Source organism: Orussus abietinus, unplaced genomic scaffold, assembly GCF_000612105.2.
Source record: "Orussus abietinus isolate OABI.00-Male unplaced genomic scaffold, Oabi_2.0 scaffold4, whole genome shotgun sequence".
Taxonomy (NCBI): domain Eukaryota; kingdom Metazoa; phylum Arthropoda; class Insecta; order Hymenoptera; family Orussidae; genus Orussus; species Orussus abietinus.
The window spans coordinates 1,320,921-1,347,352 of NW_019396014.1; the positions used below are offsets into that span (position 1 = coordinate 1,320,921).

Genomic DNA, 26,432 nt, shown 5'->3' on the forward strand with positions numbered 1-26,432 from the left:
GAGGTCTTTAAGGGTGTTAAGAAAATAATCTCTGATAATTGTAGCTTAAAGATGAAAATTAAAAATCCGGTGTTTCTCTGGGTCGAACTCTTCAACGAACGGATGTGAAATTTTAGGCCGTTCCAACCCGGCGATAAATTTGCAAAGATGTAACGAGAGATGATCAGCTGGCGCGGGACGTCGAGGTGTTGGGTTTATTTAGGCTCTCCCTTGTTTTCGGGGAGTTCTCAAAATTTGTCACGGTCATTTTGGAAAAAGTGACGATTAAAGACGTGGATACGTCATTAAGCGGGTATTGGGACGAAGGATTGAGCGAATGAGCGCTGGATCTCTCTTGGGTGGCGTTGAAGTCTCCCAAGATGGCGTCTCGGCGACGCCGGAAAGTGGCGACACGGTAACATCACGGCTATATCTCGCGTTTCCTCGATGACGCGTAAATTTTCGGTCCAGGTTAAAAAGCGCGTCCCTTCCGAGTGACGCCCGGGAGAAATGGTCCCCCGACGGAGGAGCTAAGCAGGGCTTATTTCGAGCGATCGTTCGATCGGCCAGAGTCTGAATTACGCGCTGCCGCGCGCCGCCATCTTGCAGATCGCGGCCATTGACGCACCGCTATGAAAACCACGGAACGCGGGCGAACTATTCTCGCGGAATCCACGGGGACTTTTAAAAAGGACAGCCCTACGCCGAAGCACCGTCGGTGGTCGGCCATTGTTGCCCCGGCGCCATGAAAATCCCGGAAATCGGATGAGTTCCTCTCCCTAGATCCACGGGGACTTTCAAAATGGCGGACATCACTGGGAAGCACTAACGTTAGTCGGCCATTGCACGCTGAGATATTTTTAATCCACAAAAACCGTACATGTGACCAAACTCTCGACTTGACTTAAAAACGGCCACGATGGGGTTAAAGCGGTCGTTGTTTCTGTGCGCATCGTTTCTTGCGTCCGAAGTATAGAATTTAAAGTTCTGTCCATACCTGTGTAGCGTCAGAGAAGGTGTAAATCTCGATGTTTTATCCCGAGGACGAGATGCATAAGCATAGGTTACGTAGGGTCGATCGGTCGTAACTGGAGATTCAAACGACGCGCGCGGATCGGCCGCCATCTTGGTTCCAGAGGGCATCGACTCGTCGCGCGGTGGCGCAATCTTTTGACGCTGTTGGTTGCAGGCATTTCTGGAGACGAGTTATCGCCACGTGAATTAATAACTAAAAATTCACTCATAGAAATTCGCTTTATTACAGCGGCCGCGTCTAACACGGCGTCGGTCGCGACGTCATTTGAAGTCGGCGGCGCCGCTCTGGAGGAGGGAAGCCCTCTCCCTCCGGGGCGATATCGGTAAGCGGGGAAACGCTAAATTACACGAGGGGCAGGACGAGTCGAAGGAGGGAGGAGCGCAGATACCGGGCGCGCATTTATATCGACGCATTAAACCCGCGGATGCGTCTCTGTGGCGCTGCATCGATGCATCGGCGCATCGCGACCCGCAAGACCAGCCTCCGTCGTCACGAAGTCGCGATTACGGCGACGTAGAAGACCATATAAATAGCCTGCGACCCTCTGGTGATCTTTCCGGGTTCCAGAGGGCTCCGGATCATCCCGGAGGATTTTTCCTGGATCCAGGGGGACTCTTAAAGGATCCTTGGCAAGGCTTTATGCAGAAATTAGGAACGAGAAATGGATTTGGATTTTTTCCAAGTGGCTTCATTTGCGAATTAATTGCGAAAAGAATGGATTTTATCTCGAAGGTGAGAGGCCGAGTCGGGTTCGGAACGGCCTCCGAGGATTTCTCCGCGTTCAAGGTGGGGCCTTCTCTCTCGGGCCTTACTGCCGATATAAAACGGTCCCCGCGACTCCCCTAACGAGGCGTCGCTTAAGGCTAATTGACAATAATTCTGAAAATTAATTGCCGATCTCGCGGTAGCTGGCCCGAGGGAGATCGGGCTTTAATTGGCAGGGCCTTGCCCAGGCCTGGACCGTGTGAAATCCTTGCGACTTTTCGACCACCTTGTGCGAGAGTTCGTTGTACCGTTAAGGACTTTTTCCACAACTCCGATCGGTTATAAGTTTTATAGAAAGTTTGAAGTTAGGCTAGTTCTAAGTCTGGGGAGGCCGAGGTGACTCCTTCGGACCCGCGATGCATCGCCTCCACGTTCTCCGGGTCGCTTCCCCGAAGGCATTCCAGCGTTCTCCATCTCGGCGAACCATCTGGTAATCGAGTTCCTCTAAATCGTAACGACCCCGAGGAAGCGCAAGACCGAGTCTCGAGCATCGACAAGGAACGCCGCCGCGTCTTCCCGCGGGTCTTGAAGATCCTGAAGATCCCGAGGAGCCCAAAGACCCCTCGGACCCTTAAGGCCCCTCGATCCTGAAGATCTCCCGCATCCCGAAGACCCCTTCAGACCTCGGATCCTCGAAAGGTGTCGGCGAGATCGCCGCTCGCCGTCAGCGGCCTATTATTAAAATCGACGCGCAACGGCAATCGGCGCAATTGCCGGGCATTAAATTGAATTATTTTAATGCGGCCCCGCTAGAGAGGGAGAGAGGTGCCGCCCTCTCTCTCCTCCCTCTCTCCGGCTCCCTCGGGAACCCGTTTCTCGGACTGGCAGAGGTGCGTCGTAAAGGCGAGGGGCCGATTTCGCCCTGAAACGGGCGGAACACTCGCGAAATCGCGATCCTGCCAAATGGCCTCCCCGTACGCCACCGGCGCTATATAAATCCGCGCAATTGCGCGCCAGGAAATGCCACCGACGATTCCAGGCAGAGAGCGGCTTCTACGAAAGGGCTTTATTAATGCACTTGTAAATGCACCGATTGGCTCCGCTACTCCCGTTACGTACATTTCTTTCTGAATATTCCGCGGGCGGATATTTTACCCCGTTATTGCGTTATCGTACATCTCGAATCGCTCCATTTCTGACGTATTAATAGTTTATTCCCAGCCCCGTGGATGTTGCCTCGAAATTACCGCACTTAAATTCGAAACTGTGAGAAATTACCGGCGAGACGTTGCGCTGCACTTTTGGTTCCTTTAGGGCGGCCGGTTCGATTCCCGTGGGGGGCTTGGGCCTCTTTTTCTTTTTTTTCCCCTGTTCCTTGGAGAAGTTCCGACGGGGAAACAATGTACTTGAATGGACTTGAGAGGGGAATCACGGGCTTGCGTAGAAAATTACCCGGCGAACGCGAGGAATCTTGAAAAATCCGGCCTCGCTCGAGCGCACGATCGGAGAACGAACGGCGTATCGCGTGCAGTCTTTTGACGTGTAACTCGACCTTTTTCCCCTCCTTTTCCGAAACCTCGTGTCGCGCTTTTTTTTTTCCTTCTTTTTTTAACCGCGGTATTACATATTCCTCCGGCCGGGAGGTACTGTTACCTCGTCGGAATATAGCTTATCTCTTTAACCCTTTAACCTCTTGTACCGATATATTGGTGCAACGCTTCGTGCCTCCTAATTGCTACGCGTCGATTCTTAGGACCGAGTTGAAGGGATTTTTAGTCAAATACAGGAATAACGGGGAATCATTTACAGTTTGTCACGAGATTATTCTCATTTATCTTTAACGCCCAGCTGATTATTTTCGAGGTGTAGAGACAAACGCGGGGACATACACCACCAAATTCGAAGTATACAAGAAATACGATCAATGCGATTAATTTTTTTGTATAAGGTATAAGATACAAACCGTGCGAAAAACGGTGTAAGGAATTGCCAGGACTTTTTCGGGACGTTTTAACGGGCTTGTATCGTCTCATCTCGACGGGAGAATTTTCTCCCGAATTCTTTCTATCGAGTTCCCATCGATGGACCGGCGCGGCTCGAACCCGCGAGGTCCCTGGCAAATAAATCTCCCCTTTTTCCTCGTTTTATCTCCGCCCTTTCTTTTCCTCCCCATCTCCGTGCGTAGATATTTGTCTTGCCTCTCGACACCACGAAGGCGTCCCCAAGGGAAACGGGAAATCCCTAGGGTGCGCACCCTCTGAATTCTCATCGAGGCGCGAATCGGAAGTCTCGATACGACGCGGCCAGCCGTCGATACAAATCGATAAGACGATCGCGATGCCTTCCCCTTGGTCGTCTCGCACCCTTCCTGCTTCCCCTAGGATTATTTCTCTCGTCCCTCTTGGTGGAGGTCGATTTCTCATTTTTTGTCCTTCTTCGCAGAAGAGCCAGTTCCCTTCTTTTTTTTTTCGCGCCGCTCGTTCCACGGGGTCTAAGAGGGTTTACGAGAGTTCACGCGGGTAATGCGGTGAACCGTGCATTACACGTAATATTGGTCGGTTTACCGGTACGCCTTCGAATGCCTCGGAATCTCTTAAACCATCTCCCTGCGTGCGTGTTTCCCAGGAACCGCCCATCCTCTCTCCGTACCGGTATCTCTGCTGACCCCGGCGAGGGTCGCGCGGCCCATACGCCGCCTTAAATACAGTAATTAAACCGAAGGAATTCAAACAGTAATTCCAATTGCCCCACGTCGACTCGCGGAATGAGAACCTCGGTTGGGGAAACACGGAGCTTCCGATAGAATTGGGAGGATCGATATTAATCGTCGCCTGCTCGGGACGACTGATCGGGGTTGAGTTCGATGGCTGCACTGGGGGACGTTAATTTCGACTTTAATTTAGAAATCCTTGGTTTTATGTCCTTGCACCACTAGCTCCCATTGTATATCAGAACCTCGCCTGGGAGGACTCGTCGTCGATAGTGAAGTTTCATCTGGAATTAAGAAGGCCGATGTTAGTCACAATTGAGTCCAACGGCTGCACCAGGAAATTAATATCTCCGTTAATTTCGATATTAATTTATGAATTCTTGGTTTTATTCAAGTATAGTTATAATCGCGTAGAAAGGGGGATTTCCTTTGGGAGGACTTGTGACAGTGGAGGGTTTTACTTGGAAATGGAAAGCTAAAATGGATTTTCCGCTGCTCGGTAGAAAGGGTTATGGCTGCCCTGGGAGACGTCGAGTGCCGGTTTAGGCTTTCATCTCGACATTTATACTTGGGTTTTTGATATCGGACCATCATGGCCGCGCAATGAGTCGGACCAATGGGTCGGAAAAATAATGACGGCGTGGCCTCGGTGGATTAAGGGTCTTATGGATGCGTATGCCGTATCTCGGGGCGGTCGATCCCACGACGTCCCTGAATTTCCTCTTCGACTCGGCAGCCCTGTCGATACGTGAGCGGACTTTCCGCGAAGCTTTCTCTTCTTTTCCTATCGGGGTAAGTTATTCCGGTGGCGGAGTCATGAATAATTCTCGCACCTCTCCTGTTGGCGCAGAGAAGGCTGCGAAGTCCGCCAGGACCGAGTCCCTGGACCGGGATAGCGATAGTAAAGGGATAGTATCGCACGTGGTCTTTGATATAATCCTCGGTATATGTTTCCATGTAAGGATTCGAGGATAAAGGAAAAAAGAAAAGAAAAAAAAAATGGCGCAGCCTACGGTCGGGTGAAGACCCGGCCTCGGTGTCGTAAGTTACACAACGAACCGGTCGACGCGTGGCTCGAGATGCATACGCTCTCGAGTGCAGGGATGCTCTCGCCGGCATGTTACTCGCTGTTATTTTCTCCTCGATTCCGAGTAAAAGACTAAAAAGTAGTTTCCTAAAATCTGGTCGGTTCGGTCCCTGGCCTCGAGCATCCTATGTTACACAACGAACCGGTCGATGACTCGTAGTTTCAATGGCAATGATTGCATACAGGCCCCTATTGCATTCTTGCATAAGTCGTTGACTCAGGGTATGCAGAGATCACGAGAGGACGAGAGGTTGTCCACCAAAGTGACCCTCGACCTTAAATAATAACTATCTAACGCCTGTTAATCGAAGGGGAGAAATTTTCCCTCTTATCTGGGAATCCGTCGATACCGTCCGTTTTATCGCGTCGGACGAATTTTAAAGAATTACCATTTAACGCTTATTAACGTAAGGGAGGAAATTTTCCCTCCGACGAATTTTAAAGAATTACTATTTAACGCTTATTAACGTAAATGAGGAAATTTTCCTCGTGTTTATAAATTTGTCGTTACCACCCATCTCGCTCATCGCTACGGAGCGACATCCAGCCCTCTTGTCGGGGGTTACACAACGGGCCAACCGGTCGCGGGGTTGCGGCGAGGGAGCACCACCCGGCTCTCGGCTGACGGGCGAGTCGGCGGTGGCGGCGCCGGCGACGGCGGCGGCGGCGCGCGTAAGTACGTGGGCGCGGTCGCGGCGGAGAGTAGCGCGCTCCCCGGCGGGGCAAAAATCGGCCCGCGGGCGGTCGTCCTTGCCCTCGCCGGGCGGCCCGCGTCAAGGCCACCGCGCGCTCTCTCCGGGCGCAATGCACTCTCGCGCGCGCTCGCCCGTCTAATATGCGCGCGCCGCTCGGGCGCCCGCAGGGGGGCAAGCGGGGCCTGCGGGGAGGTGCGCGCGCACCCGCCGCTATAAATACCGGGGTAGGTGTTATTTTTAACCAGACCGCGGGAGGCCGCGGAGGGGGCGGGAACGGGTTTCGGCCGGGGGGCCGCGTAACCGCGGCTCCGGGATCCCAGCCGAACCCGTATCGGTGACGCCGGTCCTGCGGAGGACGCATCCGTCCAGTGGTACGTAACCTCTCTCTGGAGAGTCATTTAGGTCGAAATTATTCGATTTCGAAGGAAGCTAAAAGATAAAATGAACCCCCCCGGGGGGAGGGGTGGGGCCCGCGGCGGAGCGCGCCCCATCGCGGCGGAGCGTCTTCCCGGCACGGCGCGTCTCCCGCCGCGCGCAGTTCCTTTATCTTCCTCCCGCTCGCTTCCCCCCACCTCCCGCGGCCCACGGCTTCCCCCCGTTGCTCCCCCCACGAGCCACTCTCCCTTTTTTGCGCGCTCTCCCACTCGCTGTTCTCTGGAGCATGACGCCGGGCGTTGATTAGACCCACCTCCCCCCTCCTCCTCCTCCTCCCGCGCCTGCCCCTACCGCCCTTTTCATCCTGGGAGGGTGACCTTGCGAAGGTCGGGTGAACGAACAGCCGCCGAGACCGGACACTGGCGTCGCCACTGCCGCTGCCAACCGGCGCGCCCCCCGACACTGTCGATTCGATTACGACTCGATTCGACGCGCCGCCATCTTGGAAAAATCACTCCGCGTCCTCCGGCCGGAGGCTGCGCCACGCGCTAAGAGACGATCTCTTCGATTTCTAGCACCACTGGAATTGCGGCTCAGTGGTGTTTGAAAGGCTCTTTTGTGATGGACCGAGAGGAAATGGACCTTCGTCCGTCGATGGAAAGGTTTCGGGGGGAAAAAGTCTTGGGCGCGAGACTCGGCACCGGATGCTTCGTGGAGTACCCTTTTTTTCATGAGATTCGCTCGATAACGCCTCGAGAGGGGCCCGACCGGGACTGCATCGGAGAGGTCGATGCATCCTCCTAAACCCATTTGCAGTTTTTGCCGTCGCAGTCGAGGAGAGGCGGGACGGGCTCAGGGATCGCGAGGGGAATGCAAGAAAGGATATTGGCTGCGAGAAATCAAGAACGACTCGCCCTGGCGCATGCGCGGTCGTTGTCGCGTAGGGTACGGTTTTTCATTTTTTTTTTTCTCTCCTTTGGAATTTAACCTAAGGGGCGTCCTCGCTATTCGGAGGCCAGGTCGAGGAATGCGTTCCGTCCTCTTCCGGGAAAATGGGCAAATTCTGGGAGGTTCCGGGTAAAAGGAAAAAGTCAGCCTCCTGGATGGGGCACTTACCATTCGAATGCACCGAGCAATGCGAGATTACTGTTATTAATATTGATAAACGACCGGGGATCCAGCACTCTCGGGAATGATTTCAGACCAATCATCTCATTATTCGGTAACCGGGGATTACTTCTGTTTACTTGGTTCTCATACCCCCCCTCGCCCTTCTAGCTACTGGTTCTTCGGCAGATATTACGCCCGTTTACTGCCTCGAAGCTTTTTTCGGTTCAATGACTGCACTAAATGCGGGATTGCGCCACGGTACGGTAACCACGACAGCTGTAGGATTCCGAGGATAAACGGAGAATCTTTTTTATGGGAGGGAAGGCAACGAGGAGGAGGGAAAAAACTAACCTTATTGAACGGAGGATATTAATTCCACCCTGTCGTACCTATTAATCCGTAACTATATGATGGCTGTCCTTTTTTTGAAGTTTTTCTTAAAAATAGTTTCACTGCCCTGCCGTGATGTTTGAGTAATTGTCACCTCCCCTCCATTTCGTGGCCGTTTACAGCCACGGCTCTAAGTAGCTGCAGTCAGGACTGGTCAGGCGACGCCAGTTCGACTCCCACTTATTTTGCAGTCGGTTTATCCTGGCCAATTTTATCGAGCACGTCTGTTAGTCGTGACTAAATCAGGCACCGCTTAAGTAGACGAGGTCGGTACCGGTCAGCCAGGGCGAGCCCGGCCTTACTTGCGCCGATTCAGTCTCGACCGATTTCCCTGGGCGCGTTGGTTATGGTCACGACTATCGACGCGATATTGAATGGAACGCCGATAGGGCTGCCTTTTTTCCCTTCCAAGATCCTTTTTTTGCGGCCTGCTTTATCGGCAATTTCTGCCCGCGCGTCGGCAGTAGTCACGGCCCAAGTAGCCGCGGTCGGTGTTGGTCAGACGGTGCGAGCTCGGCCTTACTCTAACTCGGCTCGCGCTCGGTTTGCGCCCGCAAGAAACGGCCAGGAATCTGCCGGAGGCATCGCGACGTGACGTTAGACGCATCCCAGAGCGGGCAACGCTAATATCGCCGATCTGCCAGTCGTTGCGAGCGGCTACGTGCCACTTGGCGCGCGCTCGCCATTCGCTAGGAAGGCGCCGAAGGAGGCGCTGATGTGGACTCGAGATCGACGAACTTTCATCCGAAATGGAGTCCACCGGTTTCGTGGAGGACAGAACCGGAGATCGCGTTCCGGAAAGACCGCGGCGGGTTCCAGGAGAGAGCGGAGGACGGCTCGTATGACTCACCGTTCTGGGCTGGTTCCGGTTGATTCCCTGGTCCCGGCTGGTTCCGGCTGGTTCCTGCTGGTTCCGGCCGGTTCCTCGACGGCTCGAGTGCTGAGCCGAGCTCGGGCTCGCTTTAATGGGCCCTGTGAGCTCGTAAGGAGGACTCGGACCCCGATTATCGGCGTTTAAAAGGGCCAATACCCGCGCCCGGGAGGAACGGAAGTCTGCGCTCGAGTTCTCGAGCTCGCAGACGATTTTTCACCCTTTCCCGATACCTCGAACCCTCCCGTTCACTCTCGCCGAGTGCTCTCCCGGGGCACTTGTTTCTCGCTTTTGAGCGCCACGCAAAATAACCGCTCGAGACCGCTTCAAAACAAGTCGTAATTCATCTAGCCAGGAATAGCTCGAGACCCCTTCTTCGGGCCTCGGTCTCGCTTCCTCTCCCCGGCTCCCGGCTCCTTCGTCCTCCGAGTCCTCTTCGTCTTCTTCGTCCTCGGCGTCCTTGTGCTCCTCTTTTAGCGTCCTCCGCCTCGGCTCCGTCGTCCTCTCCTTCTTCTCTCGCGCCGCGCCGTGCCTGGAAACGTTTATCGTGCAGCCTCGTCCACCGCGGAGCTCCTCGTGGAACGATTAACGCGTCCCACTCCGGAGAGGCCTCTTCGTGGCCGGAGATGCGTCCCACGGGAGAGGACTCAAAGTCCTTGTCAGGGTCGTGCACGCGGCGAATTTCTTCTTATTGCTCCCAGAAATAGTGGGGACAGCGATTCAGAGATTAGAGATGACGCGAGCGTCCTTCGGGAATCGCGCGAGGTCCTTGATGGTACCCCAAATGCAGCAGGATGTCCCGATGGTCCTTTCCTCTTGGACAGGGATAGGTCGGGTGCTCGTCGATGGTCGGTTCCAGGGTTCCTCCGTCTCCCCTGGTTCTCCGGCTCGCCTCTATTCTCCCTTCGCCTTTCTCTTCGCCTTTTTAGGGCACGGTTCTCCAGGATGCGCCGGTTTTTCCCGCGCCCCGCCAGGATCGGTCTTCGCCGATATTCTCCGGTTCCGAAGATGGGCCCCTCGTCGAGGGCCCGTCGACGAGGCCGAGCCAACGAGGCCGGCTCGTACATCAGTTCGCGAGCTTTTCTGCAGGTTCCTGCGTGAAAAATGTACCGTAATCACGGCCCTTCCAAATGAGCCCCTTCACTTCGAAAATTACCCCATAAATTCATCCGGTACGGTACTCCGGGAAGGTACCCACGTACGTACCGAGGGATCTGGCCGCAGCATCCCGCGCAGTCCGAACGACGTCGAGACCCGATCCGCCCTGTAAATCGCGAACAAAGCGAAAAACCGGATGCCCGCGTCCTAGGGCCCGACTCGGCACCCTAAGAGCACCTAAGCCACAAAGACGGATCACGGCCGCTCGGGACAAGGAACTTTGTACCAGGAGGTCGCTCGAAAACGACTTAGCAGCGCACGAGGTCCCAGGATACGTGTTCTTCCTCGATAACGTACACTTTCGGTGTCCCTCCGGAACACTGTGATCGAGAGTAACGGGGAACGGGTCCATTGAAGAAGATCGATCCTTTGATCGGCCCTGTATGACGAGCCACGAGGAAGGGCTCACCTCGGAGAGGACGCCTTGGCCATGCGCCGGGATGCGCTTCCTTGGATAGGATGGGTAATCCTTTCGCTGTACTTTTCCCGGATGAAAATGGCGAGGTCGCGTCCTCCGGATTACCTCGGGTAATGGCGCGTCCATTCTTCTCGGGGTTTCTTGCGCCTTGGCGGAAACGTTTCCCTGGACGGAGGAGGCGAGCCGATGCACTCCTGTCCTTGCAGCGGGCCACCCGCGTGCGAATCGGCCACGGTATTTACTATCCTCCTGGTAGGACGCCGCGAGTTGGGGTAATAGTTACGGTAATGACCTACCGTAAGGATTCGTTCCGACCTCGTGCATCCGGGTAGTCAGAGCCCGGAGACAGATCTCTCGATTACCCTCGCGGTCCTGGAGGACGGTGATCCGTCATCGTGAGTGGAAATCCACCCTGGTCGAGGTCGACGTCGATTAGGTCGCGGTGATCACCCGTTGATGGGCTAGGGCGGATCTCTACGTGGCCAGGATGCGCCAGGATGCACCAGGATCCACCGGGCGTTACTCTCCAGGCGAGGCGCGAAGGATGGATAATTTTACTGCAGCTATTGGTGGAATAACGACGCCGGAGACGTCTTTGTGCGGTCCCGGGAGGCTGCAACGTCTCAACTTTGTCCCTCGGTAATAAGCCCGGGGACTCTTGTCTTCGCGCTAGAGATGCCGCCTTTCCGAGTCCCTCTGCCCGATGGTCGAGGTGCACCTCGGGATTATTAAACATGCAGATTGCCTGTTGGTTGTCTCGAAAACGGACGCTCCGTCGCTCTCGAGGGCTTATCCCGGCGAGACGCTCCGCAAATAGTCGTTCACCAGGCCCTGGTACACCGTCCTGCCCGTCGTCGCCGTCCTCGAGTCACGGAGATCTTTTATCTTCAATTTCATAAGGAAACTCCCCTCATCCGGTTTTGTCCTGAGCGAAAGATGCGTTAAGGAAGAGCGATCGCTTCTCGGAGGGCATCGCGACGCTGGCATGTTATTTGCGCGCGGTGCCCCCCACTGCTCCCCTCCCACCGACTCCGGGCACTAGGTGGGGGGTCAGGACTGCATAGTGGGGGGTACACCGCTGCGCACAAATGACAGAAATCTATTGTTATAATCCCGCAGAAAAATCCGAAATCAACTCGCTCGTTACTTCCATGACTGCAAAAAGGCATGATGCTTCGAATGTACCCAATGGAAAATCCTTCCGCGGTGCGAAGACCGCTTAAATTCTGCTTGCTTCTCATCGCTGTGCCGTGCTATTGGCATGCTTTTTTCTTCTTATTTTTTCTGAGCCGTCATAAAAAAAAATAGTACCACCTCGTAACTCAGCTTCGGTGAGGCGGCAAGGAGCTGCACCGCGCGAGGACCTTGCACCGGAAGGACGCGACAGGGATGAGAGGAAAAGACGACCAGCAGAGAGGAGAGAAGAGAAGAGACGCGTCGAGGAAGCGCACCAAGGGCAAGGGGAGAGGAAACCAGCCCCAAGAGACCCGGATGAATATGCATGAGTGACTGGGCCGTTCATAATATCATTCTGCCATACATCAGGCACAGACCGCCAATTTACCTTTACCTACGCGTACCTGAGTCGCCACGCGGCGGGTATGTGTGCCACGCACGCGAATCCCTCCCCTGTATTTACATAAGGTTTATTTACGGCCAGGGATCCGTCTTCCATGCCATCGCCCACTTTCCGTGTCCCGCTAAGTAGTTTACGAGAGTTTTTCTTCGGACGAGTGGAAGGCCCCGCTCTTTCCAGCCCGAGTGGGACCGACTGGCCCAGGGTTGCGACATCGGGCCTCAAGCTCCAAGGGGGGTCGAGAGAAATCTCAGGATGCTGACCTCCGACCCCGGAAAGAGCCTCCGCGATTTCCCCTTTCGCTTCCGGAAAATCCTCAGATATTTCCCAGAGCTGGCCAGATCGTGCATTTCACTCGATTCCTTCTGACGACTCCTTCCAGCGGGGAAGACTCTTTGGCAGGAAATCCCGATCCGATCCGATATGACATCCATTGTCATTACCCTGTCTCGTGACATACGCTCTGTTGGGTCGGCGTGGCCCATTAGTCCGTAAATCTCGCTCGGCTGTAAACATTGACACTGTTAAATTACTACGTCCTCGACGGTATCTCGTAACTATGCAAAGCGTAAATCAACGCGTGGGTGTTCGACGACGTCGCATCAGGATGATTTACCTCGATCGGAAGAAAGAGATCCTGGTAACGGGACGATCGAGGGGATGTCCCCCTGGCATGGTGGATGGGACTGAAAAAAATGGTCATGGGGTTCCGGGAAAAATCCAGGAGTCACTAAGAAGGACTCCTAGGAGTCGAATTAATGCCTCGGCCTTTGAGATCCTTCACGGGACGTCCATCTTGAATCGAGCTCGCTCGTCCGATGTGGTATTCTCTTCACGTCGGCACGATCGAGCCTTCCCCGCGATCTTTGCCGATCCAATAATCGATCAGGCCCCATTCCCGATCGCGAGTCGATGTTCGGTCGGCGGCTAGGGAAACTCCACTTCCTCGATCCATTGGATCGGTCTTTGATCCGTCTTGCGGTGCGTGCGATCGACGACTCTTTCCGCAGAACGAAGGAGCTGCCCTGGTAACGCGGCCTCATTGGCGTGCAGCTCGCGTCCCCTCTTCCCTCCGCTTGCGCAAACCGCTGGTTCCCCGTTAGCAGCGTGCCGATCGCTACCGGCAAAGAGAGATGGCTTCTTGTCGAGGTTTCCTGGAAAATCGGGGCCCGTCTCCGTAGACGAGTCCTGGGCCCCACCGAGCAGCCTCTGCCCCCAGGGGCCCGAAAAAGGGCCGAGATCGAAAGTTACCACATCGACCTCCACTTTTTGTCCATAAAGAACGGTCCCTTTCCGGATGCTTTTCATCTCCCTAGAGGAAAAAAAACCTAGCCGAGGTACAAGGAACGATTCCGTAGGAATTCCGCGTCGCATTCTACATCTTCGACCCCTCTTTTATTTTTAACAGTAACACGTATCCAAGTACATAGATTCATATTCTAGAGAGGTTAAAGGTTCATAGGAAATAAAGTGATTAGAAAACATTATATGTAGATAATTTTAATAAAAACCCAGAAATTGTTAAGACTCACTGACACGGAGAATATCCGCCTTATTCAAGATGTCCTCGCTGAGAGCTCCAGTTTTCCAGGATCGGAAGGAACGTCCTTTTACGTGATTAACGTTAACCTGAAATTACCTGCTTTACCCTAGCTTTCGTTCCACTGATTAAGCACCTGATGTACTCATTTTTTCTTGGATAGTTGAAATTGCGAAGCTGGGTATAGTGTACTTTAAATGCGGGAGTAAAATGGCGATGGGACGAAATCTCAAGTCCAGTCGCTCCTTTGTTCGACCTCGTTTCCAGGCGCGCTTGTCATCGGCTAGGATCTTTTCCCGATGTGGAGGCTCCGCGGAGTCGTCGCGTCTTCCGCAGAAAAGAGGCTGCTTCCTTATTCTTATATCTTTCGGGCTCAACGCGTCTTCCTCTTCCTCGAGGCGAGGGGTCGTCGAACTCCGGCGAAAGGAGCGGCGCTCAAGAGGTCCGCGTCGCCTCCTGGCCATGTCGAACTTGACCGCAAGGTTGGCGTCCGAGGTGTCAAAGTGCACGGATTTTTCCTCGTCAAGGCGTCGCCCATTTGCCGGTTCTCTCTTCGTTCCCAGAAGACGTTTCACTATGGCTTTTGTTTCCGCGGCGAAGATGCCGAACGGGGGTCCCGGTCTTCCTGGAGCTGCGAGAGTAGACAGAGAATGCAATACAGTCCTGCAGTGTGGTCGGCTCTTCCCTCTCATCATGTCGGATCCACCGGATGCACGTCAAGTTGCATACGTGTAGCCGGAAATTATCTCGCGTGCACTTACCGCGCTTACTATTCCGAGTATCGCACGAGATGGCGGAGGCGCCTCCTTCGTTCTCTGGGAGCTCGCCTTCGGTTCCGTCCCCCTTTTTTATCTCCTCCACGTGCGCCTCGATATCCGCCACGTCGGGTTAGGCGAAACGGGTCGACCTGTCAAATAAATTTCGGATCCGTGCATATTAGTATACCGCAAGGCACACCTGGTTCCGCGCCGAAGACGTTCCCCATCAGCCGTGTCCTTTGTCTCGCCAACGGGAAATCCTGACCGAGGTCTGGTCTTCTCCGAGCCGGGAGGCTGCATTTTTTAATGGCTATCTCATATCTCGCGTCATACGTCGGATCCACCGGATGGACGTCAAGACGCTTCAGAGGTACCGGAAATTATCTGTCGGAATGCGCACACTTTCTTGGGTGTATCTGGGATGGTGGAGATCGCTTCTGAGATCGTACACTGATCTCTGGACTAATCTAATAGTCGATATAGTCGCACCTCGGATTATGAGCTCGTTAAGTGATTTTATGGCATTTGTACACGTGTCAAAAGCACCGCGTCGTTCGAAAGCAGCGTCAGTATATGTTTTCTAGAATGCTTCAAGCTACAGCTTCTTTTGCACGACGCGGTACTTACTATTAGTACCATGTACCATATTCAATGGACTTGGTGTGCCTTCAATTTTGTCGCATAATTGTATGGAGCAAGTAGGCATCAGCTGTTCGGTCTTTGTTATTTTTCGTTACGATCGCTCGGCTTTGTAGGAAATGTCTATTGGGCGGTAACATTAAACTCGAGGTTCTTAATCTCGAAACTCCAAAAACTGGATTAAAGGTACATAGAAGATATTAAAATTGAAGTTTCGGTAACGGAGAAGAATCTATTGTGGCCTCCTTTCTCTGGATGGTCTCTTCAGTCCGGATGACTCGTTCCGAGACCTGGAAGGGCACACAGAAATGGGTTCGTCCTCTTTGATGTCTGCACGTAGCTACATTTTAGTTAGTCGTACGAGATGGCGGCCAGATTCTTCCCAGAAGACGTTTCCGACGCCCACGGGACTCGGTCTCTATCCCGAAAGATCTGGTCTCCTACGGAGTAAACGAGAGCCAGTCTCCGCGGAATTGGTCCATGCTTCGGTCCCACTCGACGTTGAATTATCCCTTACTTATCAGGATAAGGTCCTCGAAACGTGCTTCCGCCTTCGGGGGCGCGTATCTTCTCTTTTCTTCGGTCTTCCGGGAACCAAAATGGCGGACGAAGCGTCCCTCGTGTTCCCCCAGAGTCCCCGAAAAGCGTCGCGACCATGAAGGCAGGTATAAGGAGACATAACCTCAATTTGTCGGATCCCCAGAAAGTGACCCCGGAATCAGGACCCAGGATCTCAGATTTTCGCTGATCTAATAATGCGAGCGCTACTTTCAGAAATTGAGGAGACTCCAATCCTACGTGAGCAAAACATTTCCTACCGACGTAAATGACCTAAAATGCTTTCAATTTTGCAATTAAGGTACGCATGAGTAAAGGATAATCCACGGATGATGTACAGATTATGATGATTTTCCATCCCTTAAGTGGGAACGATTTCAATACATGGAACGAAGTCGCGGATGATATACAGAATAAAACGTACCTCCTTATACTACTTCGTGGTCGCGACTTGGAAAGCAAGATGGCGGCGCTCGGAGGAGCGACAAGACTGGAAGGCTAGGCTCGCTCGCGTGCCCCTGACATGCTCCGGCAATGCAAAGCCTACTTTTTGCCGACCTTAGGTAAATTTACTCCGGACTGTAATTAACCTCGAAATGGGATCGAGACGCTCGTGCGAGGTCGCGGTTCTTCGCCGCGTCTAAAGACCCCGCCACGACCTGGAGAATGGTCTTCGTCTTCCTGGATGCCGAAGAACCGGGAAAAAGCAAAGGGGCTGAAAGCGTAAAAAAAAGTGGATCGTAATTTAAGATCAACGAGACGTACCCGAGAAAAGGGGGTGAACATCGACCGCAGGTTCCCCTCGGGAGTGGACCGAGGCGCCGCCATGATGGTGATCCATTTTCCCGGTTTCCCCCTCTCGATTACGACATAAATGCCGTAAATGCTCGCGGCACGCGCGATTTCCGCGTAATCCGCATCCGCGTGTCGATCCGCGGAAGGATCGGCTCGCGGAAACGAGCCGGGGTAATTCTAACCTCCCCGGAGTTTCTCATCAGCCTCGTAATACGGGCCGGCGAGGCATTTTCATTTGCCTGGCAATGGCCGAGAGCTCCTCGAGTTTTTCCCTAGCGACTCGCGTGCGAATGAGGATCCCGAGGCGGGATTATTGGAAATGGCCGACCGATTCGCCGCTCGCGATTCCGGGAAGCCCGGCGAGCTCGAGCGGTGGTTTTTACGGGAGACGCAGAGGCGAGGGGGTAATTTCCCGGGGAATAATCTCCCTCGCGAATAAATATATCGAAAAGGTCCGTTGGATCGGCATGAACCCGCCATCCGGGGGGCCGCCGAATGTTGGCCGGTGGAACCGGTTCCCGGCGCCAGGGGAAAGGGCCAATCGGAGCCCGCCGGTCGCCGGGAGAGGGGGCGAGATCTGGAAATGCATCCAGTCGGCGACCGGCGAGCCTTGTTCTTGCTCTCGGAGTCAAGGCCGTTTCCGGCCGGCTCGAGAGCCGCGCAACCTCTCGGAATGCATATCCCCGAGCGCGGGGATACATCGTAATCGGATACCTCTGGTAAGCCGGCCATTTTATTAAATCATCCGGCCCCGGGGGCGTTTTATTAACGGCCGGACGTTTCGTCGCTGGACGGAAAACGCGGAACACGAGACGTCCGTCCGCCGCGCGTCGGTCCGACGTTGCGCCACGCATGCGCCCCGAGGCGCGGCCAGTACCGGACGCCGCCGCGAGGGCGCGCGCGCGACGCGCCCGGCCCGTCGCGAAGAGGGAAGGACTCGCAAGGACGCCGTCTATCGCCCCACGCAATCCGCCTATCTTCCTTCCATCCGCTTATCCGCGCGAAGGACTATCCGTTTATCGAACTGCCCGTCTATCGATCCGTCCCCCTCGACATCCGTTTAGAGGAGATTCCATCGCGAGGGATTGAAATAACGCAGAACCAAGACCTGCCGGCGTCGACTTTGCGCCGCTAACGAAGACGGGCATGGCCGGACACCTAACCTCACCCGGCCCGATTTAGAACGAATCGAGAGACAGCTATAATCGATCTCGGGGTCCCTTTCTCACGTATTCTTTATTTCTTTATTTCCTTGGAATGCAATCTCTAGACGATGCGTCCCCGTCGACTTCGAGTCGCGCGTAAGCGAGGGGGAAATTGCGTCCCTTTACGACGCGCGGGTCGCAATTACGACCCAAGATGGACGCCGCCCAAATCGGCCGGTCCAGAGAGGCAGGGTGTAAAAAGCGGGATGAAGACGTGTTGCGGTCTTCGTTGGGCTTCCGTCGTTCCTTTTTACGGCCCTTTTCGGCCTCCCTTTCATCTCGCCTTGTCTCTTTCTCTTTCTCTCTCTCGGTCGAGCTAGGGTCCCCAAAGTGGTCGCGTCCGGGACGTGCAATTTCGGTCTTTGGTGCGCACCTTCGTCAGGATCGTCGGTCCTCCAGGATGGTACCTTAACGCCCTGCCTCGAAGAGGTGTCCGTCTTCTGGGCGATGTTTAAGGGTCGCTTTCTCTCTCTGTCCCCTTCTCGGGACTTCTTCCCCGCCGACTCCAGGAGCGGTAGCACGTCGCAGGCTTGAAAGATGCCCGTTAAATCATAAATCCAGTAAATTGCTCGCGGCGGCTCAAAGTGTGTTAACACCTACGGCTACGTGCACCCCGCAGGACCAAGAAGAGACCTCCTCCTCGGCTGACCTCTTGACATAAGACAAACAAATCGAAGTAGCCCTTCCACCGAATCTAAAAAGAGAACTTATGGAATTAATCGTGCAATCGATAACTAGTCATTTATTTTTCTCAATTAATAAAACATGGACATGAAGTCGCTGGACGGTCCTCGACTTTTCGGGGAGGTCGGGATTTCAATTTTTTATGGTTGGTCAGGAGTTGATACGTTTTCTTTTTTTATGGAAATTTTTTCGGAAATTTGGGATCTTTTAACAACGCCGGGGTTCAGGCGGGACGCGGCCGCCGTTGGGGTCGATTCTAACGAAATTATTTCCGCGGCCGGGTAACTCGATTCCTCTCGGTTTTCGAGAGCGGAAATCACGTTACTCGGCTAGGGAAACGAAGAGGAGTGACCTCCTCTCCACTTCGTTAACCGATACGGAGAGAGGAGGCTGCGTCGGTCCTCGCACGTATCTCGCTCCCCGGTTTGTGCAGGGTGGTTTGTTAGACGGGTCTTGTGCGTCAGACACTACCCTATAAACCAGGGTGTGCGGACTCTCCGTCCCGAGTGGACTTAACTTCGTTAAGGTCGTCGTCGAGGTAGACGGCGCCGCGTTTCCCGACGTCGACGCGGGGCGAATCGCGGAAAAGCGGGATATTAATTACGAGATACTACGAGAGGCGGACCGAGTTCCACGGTGAAAATTAAACCTGATTTTTAGGTTAGGGAGGTATTAAAAAAGCGCCTTTGTTCCAGACGAGAGACGGTCCATGCATAATATAGCGGAACGCTCCGGAAAATTCAGCGGGAATTATAGGAATGAATTTGTATCGAAGGAGTACCACTTTTTCTGTAACCGCAGTCCAGGTGGAGGATTCCGGCGCGGTTTCTCGAAGAGGTCCCGACCAACTTCCCGAGAGGTCCCGAGCAGGAAGCGAGCGACGAAAATGAAAACGTAGCCCCCGCGACACGTATAACTCACGCCCTCGCTAATGATCGCATTAGCAATTAGTCGGGCCCTCCCGATAAATCTCTCTTAACTAATTACCCTCTACACTCCCAGCCACCCCGAGGACCACACAGGCGTGCCCCGACCTCCTGGTTAAACGCTAATTATTATCCTTGTCCGCGATAAATTAAACTGCCAGGCCTTAGGTATTGCGCCGGGCATGCGCCGGACCGAGGGAATAGTAGTGTTCACGTGCACTCGGATATTCCCTGATTTTTATATTTTCATCCCCTCGGCCCCTTTTCACCCCCTGGATCCGAGATTACCAAGGATTCGTCCCCCAGGCGTGGAAAAAGCCTCAGACTCCAAACGTTGCTTGAGGCTCCTTCGCCATTTTCCTCGACACTCCGAATGGAAAGATATCAGTCCCCCTTATCGTCGATAAAAAAAAAGTCCTGCGTCCCACGATCGAGTCTTCAGGATGTATCTCGAAGTTTACCCTCGACCTCTCTTCCCATTTTAATCCGCCGAAGAGGTCTCGAGGAACCTCGATCTTGATGTACCGATGTATATGGCCGCGGGTAGATTGCGAAATCTTTTTTTTTTTCTTCTTTCTCTCCCTCTCTTCTTTTTTTCTCTTTGCTTCATTTTCGGGCCAAGAGGCTCTGAGAACCTTAGGCCAATTTGCGAGGAGGCCGGCCACGTGAGAATCGCGCGCCCGACCTCTCTTCAGGGTTGTCGATCACCCGCCGGGCCATTAGTCATGTCGACCTTAACCCCGGAGCGGACCCTCGATCGAATCTCTCCGAGAAGGGTGGCGCGAGTCCGCGAGACCCATTAACCGAACTTCGAGGAGGTCTCGACTTCTAGCGTTCCTTTCGGAAGATGTGCACGAGTCGGAGAACCGTTAATTCGCGAAACGCCGTCTAATTAGACGGAGTGGAGGCGCAATTATTAAAGTATCCTCATCCAGGTCCGACGTCGTCTGCCCACACGGCATAAAAAGACGTTTGCACTTTTAACACCGTACCTGATAAAGTTTGCTCTCGCTGCAAGAACAATCCCACCGGCGGCTAAAATATTTCCAATTACGTCAAATTACAAGATATCGATGTAATCGATAATTTCATATGAAGAAAATACTTGCTAAATTAACGAATGAATCTCGAGCGCTGAACAAAAAAATTAATTATCACTACTCGAACGAATGAGTGACGTACACTTTATTGTTCTTACGTATTTATTGATATAAAAAAAAATATTTCTGGACAAACATTTTGCTGACAATTTTTTTTTTTTTTCTGCGGGTAGATTTGAAGGTGTCGGAGATGATGATATGAAAGATCTTTGATACTTACTCTTATCGTGATGAGTTATTGATATTTTATATACACGCATTGGAGTGTTAGGGAATATTAATTGTATCGATACATGTAAAGCGGGGTTACGGGGAAGGCGGAGGGAATTTCGAAATTCGTTTTTTGCCGAGTACGTAGATTTTCTGTTTATTATGTATGTATGCATCCTTGGATGAATATCTCGGAGGAAGGGTCGCGCCAACCCGCGAGACCCATTAACCGGTGTTGAAGGTCCCGACTTCTGGCGAACCCTCCACGAGGCTGAGATTCACGATCGTCCTGCGACCGGGGAAACCGTTAATTCGCCAATAAACGCGTAATCGGTCATGCTTACACAGTGTTGTACACTTACTCGCGGAGTACCGTATGGAATTTAATTTTTAATTGACGGTCCAATTAAAACCCACGCCTAGATCTTCACTTACGGTCCTTGCCGACCTGCCGCCATGCATTCGGTTCCACCTTTACACCTACTTACACGGTTCAAACAATTATCTTTTACTGGAAAAAGTTCTGCAGAACATAGAACATGTCTTGGGGCCATTTCTTCGGATAATCCTATGTAATTTGATTTCTAATCGACGGTTCAATTGAGATCCACACTTACGAGCATTACTTCACTTATGCACCTGTTCGTACGTCCCGGAAAAGATTTCCATAGTCTATTAAAAAATCCTGCCCGACACGAAGCATGACGGTCAGGATCCGATTCCCTCGGTTTGCGGACTCGGTAAAATCCTAGCAGGAGGTGGAACCAGGAGAAGGATCCTAGGGGGTCTCGAGGATCCGGCACGATCCCGCAATTCCACAGGACTTCTTTCCCCCTCGGGAGCCCACGCGATCGGTTCAGCGCATCCCCGTAACTTGCACGGTTTGCGCCATTTCCCCGGATCATCGCCCACATCCGCGATCGTGGTTTCGCACGTGGGAACCCTCGGAAGACGATCGAGGGATTTCCTGCCGATCCTGGATATCATTGGCCTCAGCTTCCGGGAGATATCGCGGAGGATCGCGATCCTGGATCTCTCTCTGGCGCCGCCAGAAAGCCGGCTTTCCTGGGCCGAGGGTGACCCCTCGGGTATGACCTCCCCCCCGGGTGCACAGAGGCGTCACGTACCTCGCCGTGCGATGCGTAATGACACACCTCCGAGGGGGCCCCTTAAAATCGCCTTTGGCTCCGCCGATCGTTCCGCGTGATCATCGCCTAAACGTGATCGCTACTGGCGCTCTCGCAGCTTCCTCCTCCGAGCATCTCGGCAATCTCTTCTCTCCCAGAAAATTGCATCTCTTCCCCGGCCTTTGCGGCTCTCCTGCATCGGCCCTTTCCCACCTCCGTTTCGAGCGCCATTGTGTATGCCGAGAAAAAAGTACCCCCCGGACCACCCGTTGGCTGGACTCATTTTTTCTTCTCAAATTTCTTATGCCACGATAACGAGTCCGCATGACCGATTAGGAAAAGGAAACGATTTTTTTTAATTTACAGTTAATTACTACGTTAATGATACACCTTTGTGCTTTAAGTACGATTTCCTTAAACGTTTTCGTTAGTATCAATGGGATGTTCTTTCAGGTAATCATTGATATCGAGGGTGATATAAAAATAGCATAAATTAAAATTGCATGGCAAAAAGGCATGGTTAGCAATATCGAATCTCATTGACTTAGAAGTTTCACTTCTGATGCGCGTGGCGGTCACGTGCCGAGTTTTTTTTCCCCTTCCCCAGATATGAACGTATTTTTATAGGACTTTATATTCTGCGTTGATTAATTGTATGAATTTTTTAAATGTGTGCGGCTTTCGCAGCGGTGTCGAAAGGGTCGAGAGAGAGAGACTCCGCTTCTCGGAGATGACTGAACTCCAGGACTGAACTTTAGGCCTTGAAATCTCTGTTTGCAGACTCCCAGTTGGAGCAAGGCTACCGATCGGAGGTCCAGGAGCGAGCACTCGTGGTATCTCTGCAGATGTTCAGCCTGATCCTGGAACGGGGCGTCTCCTTGCTGAAGAGCCAGCTGGAGAACGAGGAGCAGCCTAGATTGATAATCGGCGACGACCTGCACGCCCTGTTGCCGGCTATCAAGGTAACGGGCGATTTTTATCCCCAGAACTTTATCCTGATAATGCCCGTCGGAAGCCTTTTCCCTTCCTGCACCTGGAAGAAATTCAAATTAATTTCTCATTGGACCTGTTAATTTTTAATATCCACTTTTTTCCTCCCGCTCGGCAAGGACGATATCGTTTCTCGCGAGATGCGATCGATTTTAACCCTTCCCTTTATCTCGGGACACGATGGGTCCCTCGGGGCGTTTCTTGTCCCTTGGAAAAGGCGAGGAGTAAATCGCACCGGTTTGGGAGGTGTCCTTCCTCGAGCAGCTCGTGGGCGTCTTCTTCGGGTTCTCCGGCTCGCCGCAATATCGTTGGCCGGTTCATAGACGAGCCCGGGGATGGTCTAGATTTATGAAGCTGCACGACTTCGCACCCACGCGACTCCCTGGTGGCCTCTGTCGCAAGTAGCCTCGCTCCTTGTCCTCTTATTATGCAATGGGTGCGATTAATGCACCCACCCCACGTCGAGGTCTCTGACCAATGAGTCGCGTAAAATCCTAGACCTCCGTGACGCTCCAGCTAAACCCTGAATTTAATTAACCGCTTCAAGGAGGTCACAAGAGTCCCCTGGACTATGGGCGTAAGAAATATATTTCCAGGAGTAACAAATGAAAAAATTAAACGGGATTGTCCTCATAGTATATATTATAGGTGCGATTAATGCATCCATCCGAAGTCGAGGTCTGGAGTTTTGACAAATAGGGTAACGTCAATTTCTACGACCTCCCTGATGCTTCAATTAAGCTCTGGATTTAATTACGCGTTTCAGGGAGGTCGTAGGACTCCATTGAAGCATGGGGTAAAGAAATACCATTCTAGGATGAAGGGATTAAAAAATCAGGGGGGATTAAATCAAACCCTTAATCCGAATCGTAAGGGAGGTCGAGCCGTTTCCGGCAGCCACGGAATTCCTGTTCGTCGTTTTCTGCGTCCTTTGACAAGGTCTCGTCTGCTGGGTGGCTTTACCGTTTCCGCAACTAAGCAGCTCGCGATCGCGGACTGGCCGCCATTTTGAAGGAACGCAGCCACCATTAATATCGGCGATAAGGTCGACGCGCAACAGGGCCACCGCGCGTGAAAACGGTATACGTAATATCACTTGCCGAGAATGGATGACGCGACGATGGAAAGATTGTCAGAGAGGAGCTTCCCTGATAAATTATGGCGCATCTCCCGGTGATATCGCGGTATCTTTCCTTTCGCAGATCTGGTGCGACTGGATGCTGTGCAATAGTACCGTCTGGAACCCGCCGCCATCTTGCGCAGACTACAGAGTCGGGTGAGTGTCTGCTGTTAATTATTTATTACCGCGAGTACCTAGTACCGATGTTAATTATTTGTCTTCCCGGTAAGATGGTTATCGTTGATACCAACGTTATCGTTGCAATTACTACCCGGTTATAATGATTTTTCAACATTTTTATCCTGGATATAAGTACACGAGCGACGATACCTGCGATGATTATGTGGACTTAGTAGATGCCCCATAAAGTGTGTACCTTGATTTGTGCTCGTAATCGGTACCAGCATGAGGTAATTAATGCGCGATACACAATGGAGATATCGGATCGTTCGGTATCGAGGATCTCGTGACGCTTCCGAGGGTCGTGTCCGGTCCGGAAGTCGAAATCTCTCTCCTCGATCTCTTCCTTATCCGATGGACTCGTCATCGGTGCTGTCAATTCCTTATTTGCCGATCACTCGAGGTCTTCGTTAATTCGACAACGATGACTCCATCGTTCGTTAAGGCCGTGGGGCCGCGCAGATTCGCCGGTTGCGCAACAATTACCTCGCGCATCCGCGCGTTCTTATCGGCGCGATTATGCTAATTACCCCCTGAAAGCGGCCGCCGCAAGGAAGAGGCCACCGGCGACAGGTGGAAAATGGTTTTTTGAAGCCATGGGACCGGAGGAGGTCGGACGAGGCTCCGAGAAAGATGGCGACCTCGACGAGCGCCGAGGCTCTTTCGGCCCCCGGATGAAGATTCGATGGAGGTCGAGGACGCGCTTTCTACGAGGTCCCTCGAGATCGTCTTCGGAAGAAAGGAACGTCGCTGGACAGCCTCGGGATACCTCCTGGACCACCTGGTAGCGCGTCGTCCTCAGCAGACTCGCGTTGTTATCGACGCGTATACGCTAATCACGGCCGAAGGACGAAGCGACAGGTGGGAAATGGCTCTCAAAGGACACCGGGAACAGAAGAGGTCGGAGGAAACGCCGCCAAGAGAGGCGGTGACCTCGACGAGCGTCGGGGGTCCTTCCCCTCGTCGGTCCTCGAGTTGGTACCCAACTTGGTACCCAACTTGGTACAAAAATTGGTATTCAACCTGTTACCCAAGTTGGTACCACTCCGGTGCACAGTCTGGCACCCGGGTTGGTCCGTACAGCGGCCGACGCCGAGGTCGAGGATGCGCTTCCTGCGAGATCTCCCGGATAGAGCGCGTCCTGCACAAATAAAAGGACAATGTTGCTAAGCGTGGAGCGTGTCAGGGTATCTCATGGTATCTCGGAGTAGCAGATACAAAGTGGCTTGGTGGTATGGAGGCATGTGGCTGCTGGGTACGGGTCATGGTCGTTCGATGCCCACCGGCCCGACCGTCTTCGTCCCTGGCGATCCTGGTGCTGCCGATGCTCCTCGGCGCGTTAGATCCTCGATTATTCGTCCTGGCCTTATCCTATTTACTCCTGTTTACGGTCCATAAATTACGCCTCCGAGTGAAGATGAAATGGAGAAAGTGGGACGCCGGCGTTAACGGTTATCGCCGAGGTAGCCCGAGCTTTGTTTCGAGCCTTTACCGCGATTGTTCGTCCTGGCGTTGTGCTACTCATCGCCGTTTAACGGGCTGCCCGTTGCCTCGCGTGAAGACATCCCGTGGAAACGATCAAAGGGTATCGAGGATGCCTGCGCAAGAACCGCGAGATTTTATCTCGCCTCCAACTGGCTCGGAATGAACATCGTGTATTTTTCAATACTTTGTTCTGAATTGTCTGTTTTTTTTTTATTTTTTTTTTATTTGCAAATTAGAAGGTTTTTTCGCTGAAGAGGAAGAAGCGACTCGGAGAAAGTGGAAGCGCCCGAATTTTATTTTCTTCTGATTTTCTTCTCACTTCTTCGTGGTTGCCGCTGGACCAGGTTTTCGTCCAGCTTCGATGACTTCACCTCGCCAAAGGGGCCCGATGAGTCAATCGGTGAATCATCGGACGAGTCTTCCCGTGACTTCCGTCATCCCTGGAGCGACCGGATGACTCGGGATCCTTGCTCCTCTTTCCTCCATTCCTCCGGGATTCTCTCGTCGGAGTCCTGCGAGATGCGAGGCGGTGAGTCAATCGATGACTCAACAAGGAATCTTTGCCACAGCACGCGGAAAAAGAATTCATAGTCATAAGATGAAATTTTACTTGATGCAACAAACGTGAACACTTGAATATATGCCAGCAACAGTTTTGTTATATTATGAAAGAAAAAATAGGATTACTGCACTGGGGGAACACAAATTCTATTCGTAGTTGCAGTAGTTCTTTCCAGCAACAGATTGTACATCGCTCGTTCATTTGAGTAGGGACAACAATATTGTTTGGCCATTGCATTCACTTGCTAATTTAGCAAACATTTTCTTCTAAAGAGAGCTTTCCAATGATTACATCTACGATTCGATGTAATTACAAATATGTTAGTCGTTTGTGCGATTATTCTTGCGGTAAGATCAAAACCTTTATCGGCAATGTTGTCTTTTGCTAAAAATGCAAATGTCTTTTTTTTTTTATCCCGCGCGACTCCGAGACCTCGAAGACTC

At 52.8% G+C, this 26,432-nt stretch overlaps 1 protein-coding gene across 6 annotated transcripts in view; it reads left to right on the top strand.

The window, feature by feature from the left end:
- LOC105695728 (telomerase-binding protein EST1A) overlaps positions 1–26,432 on the top strand; it is a 93,274-nt gene that overhangs the window by 37,558 nt on the left and 29,284 nt on the right. For all 6 annotated transcript variants that reach the window (XM_012417580.2, XM_012417579.2, XM_012417581.2 and 3 more), the window contains 2 exons: positions 22,433–22,614; positions 23,845–23,918. In XM_012417580.2, coding sequence (XP_012273003.1) covers positions 22,433–22,614; positions 23,845–23,918 — 256 coding nt within the window. The remainder of the gene's footprint in view (positions 1–22,432; positions 22,615–23,844; positions 23,919–26,432) is intronic.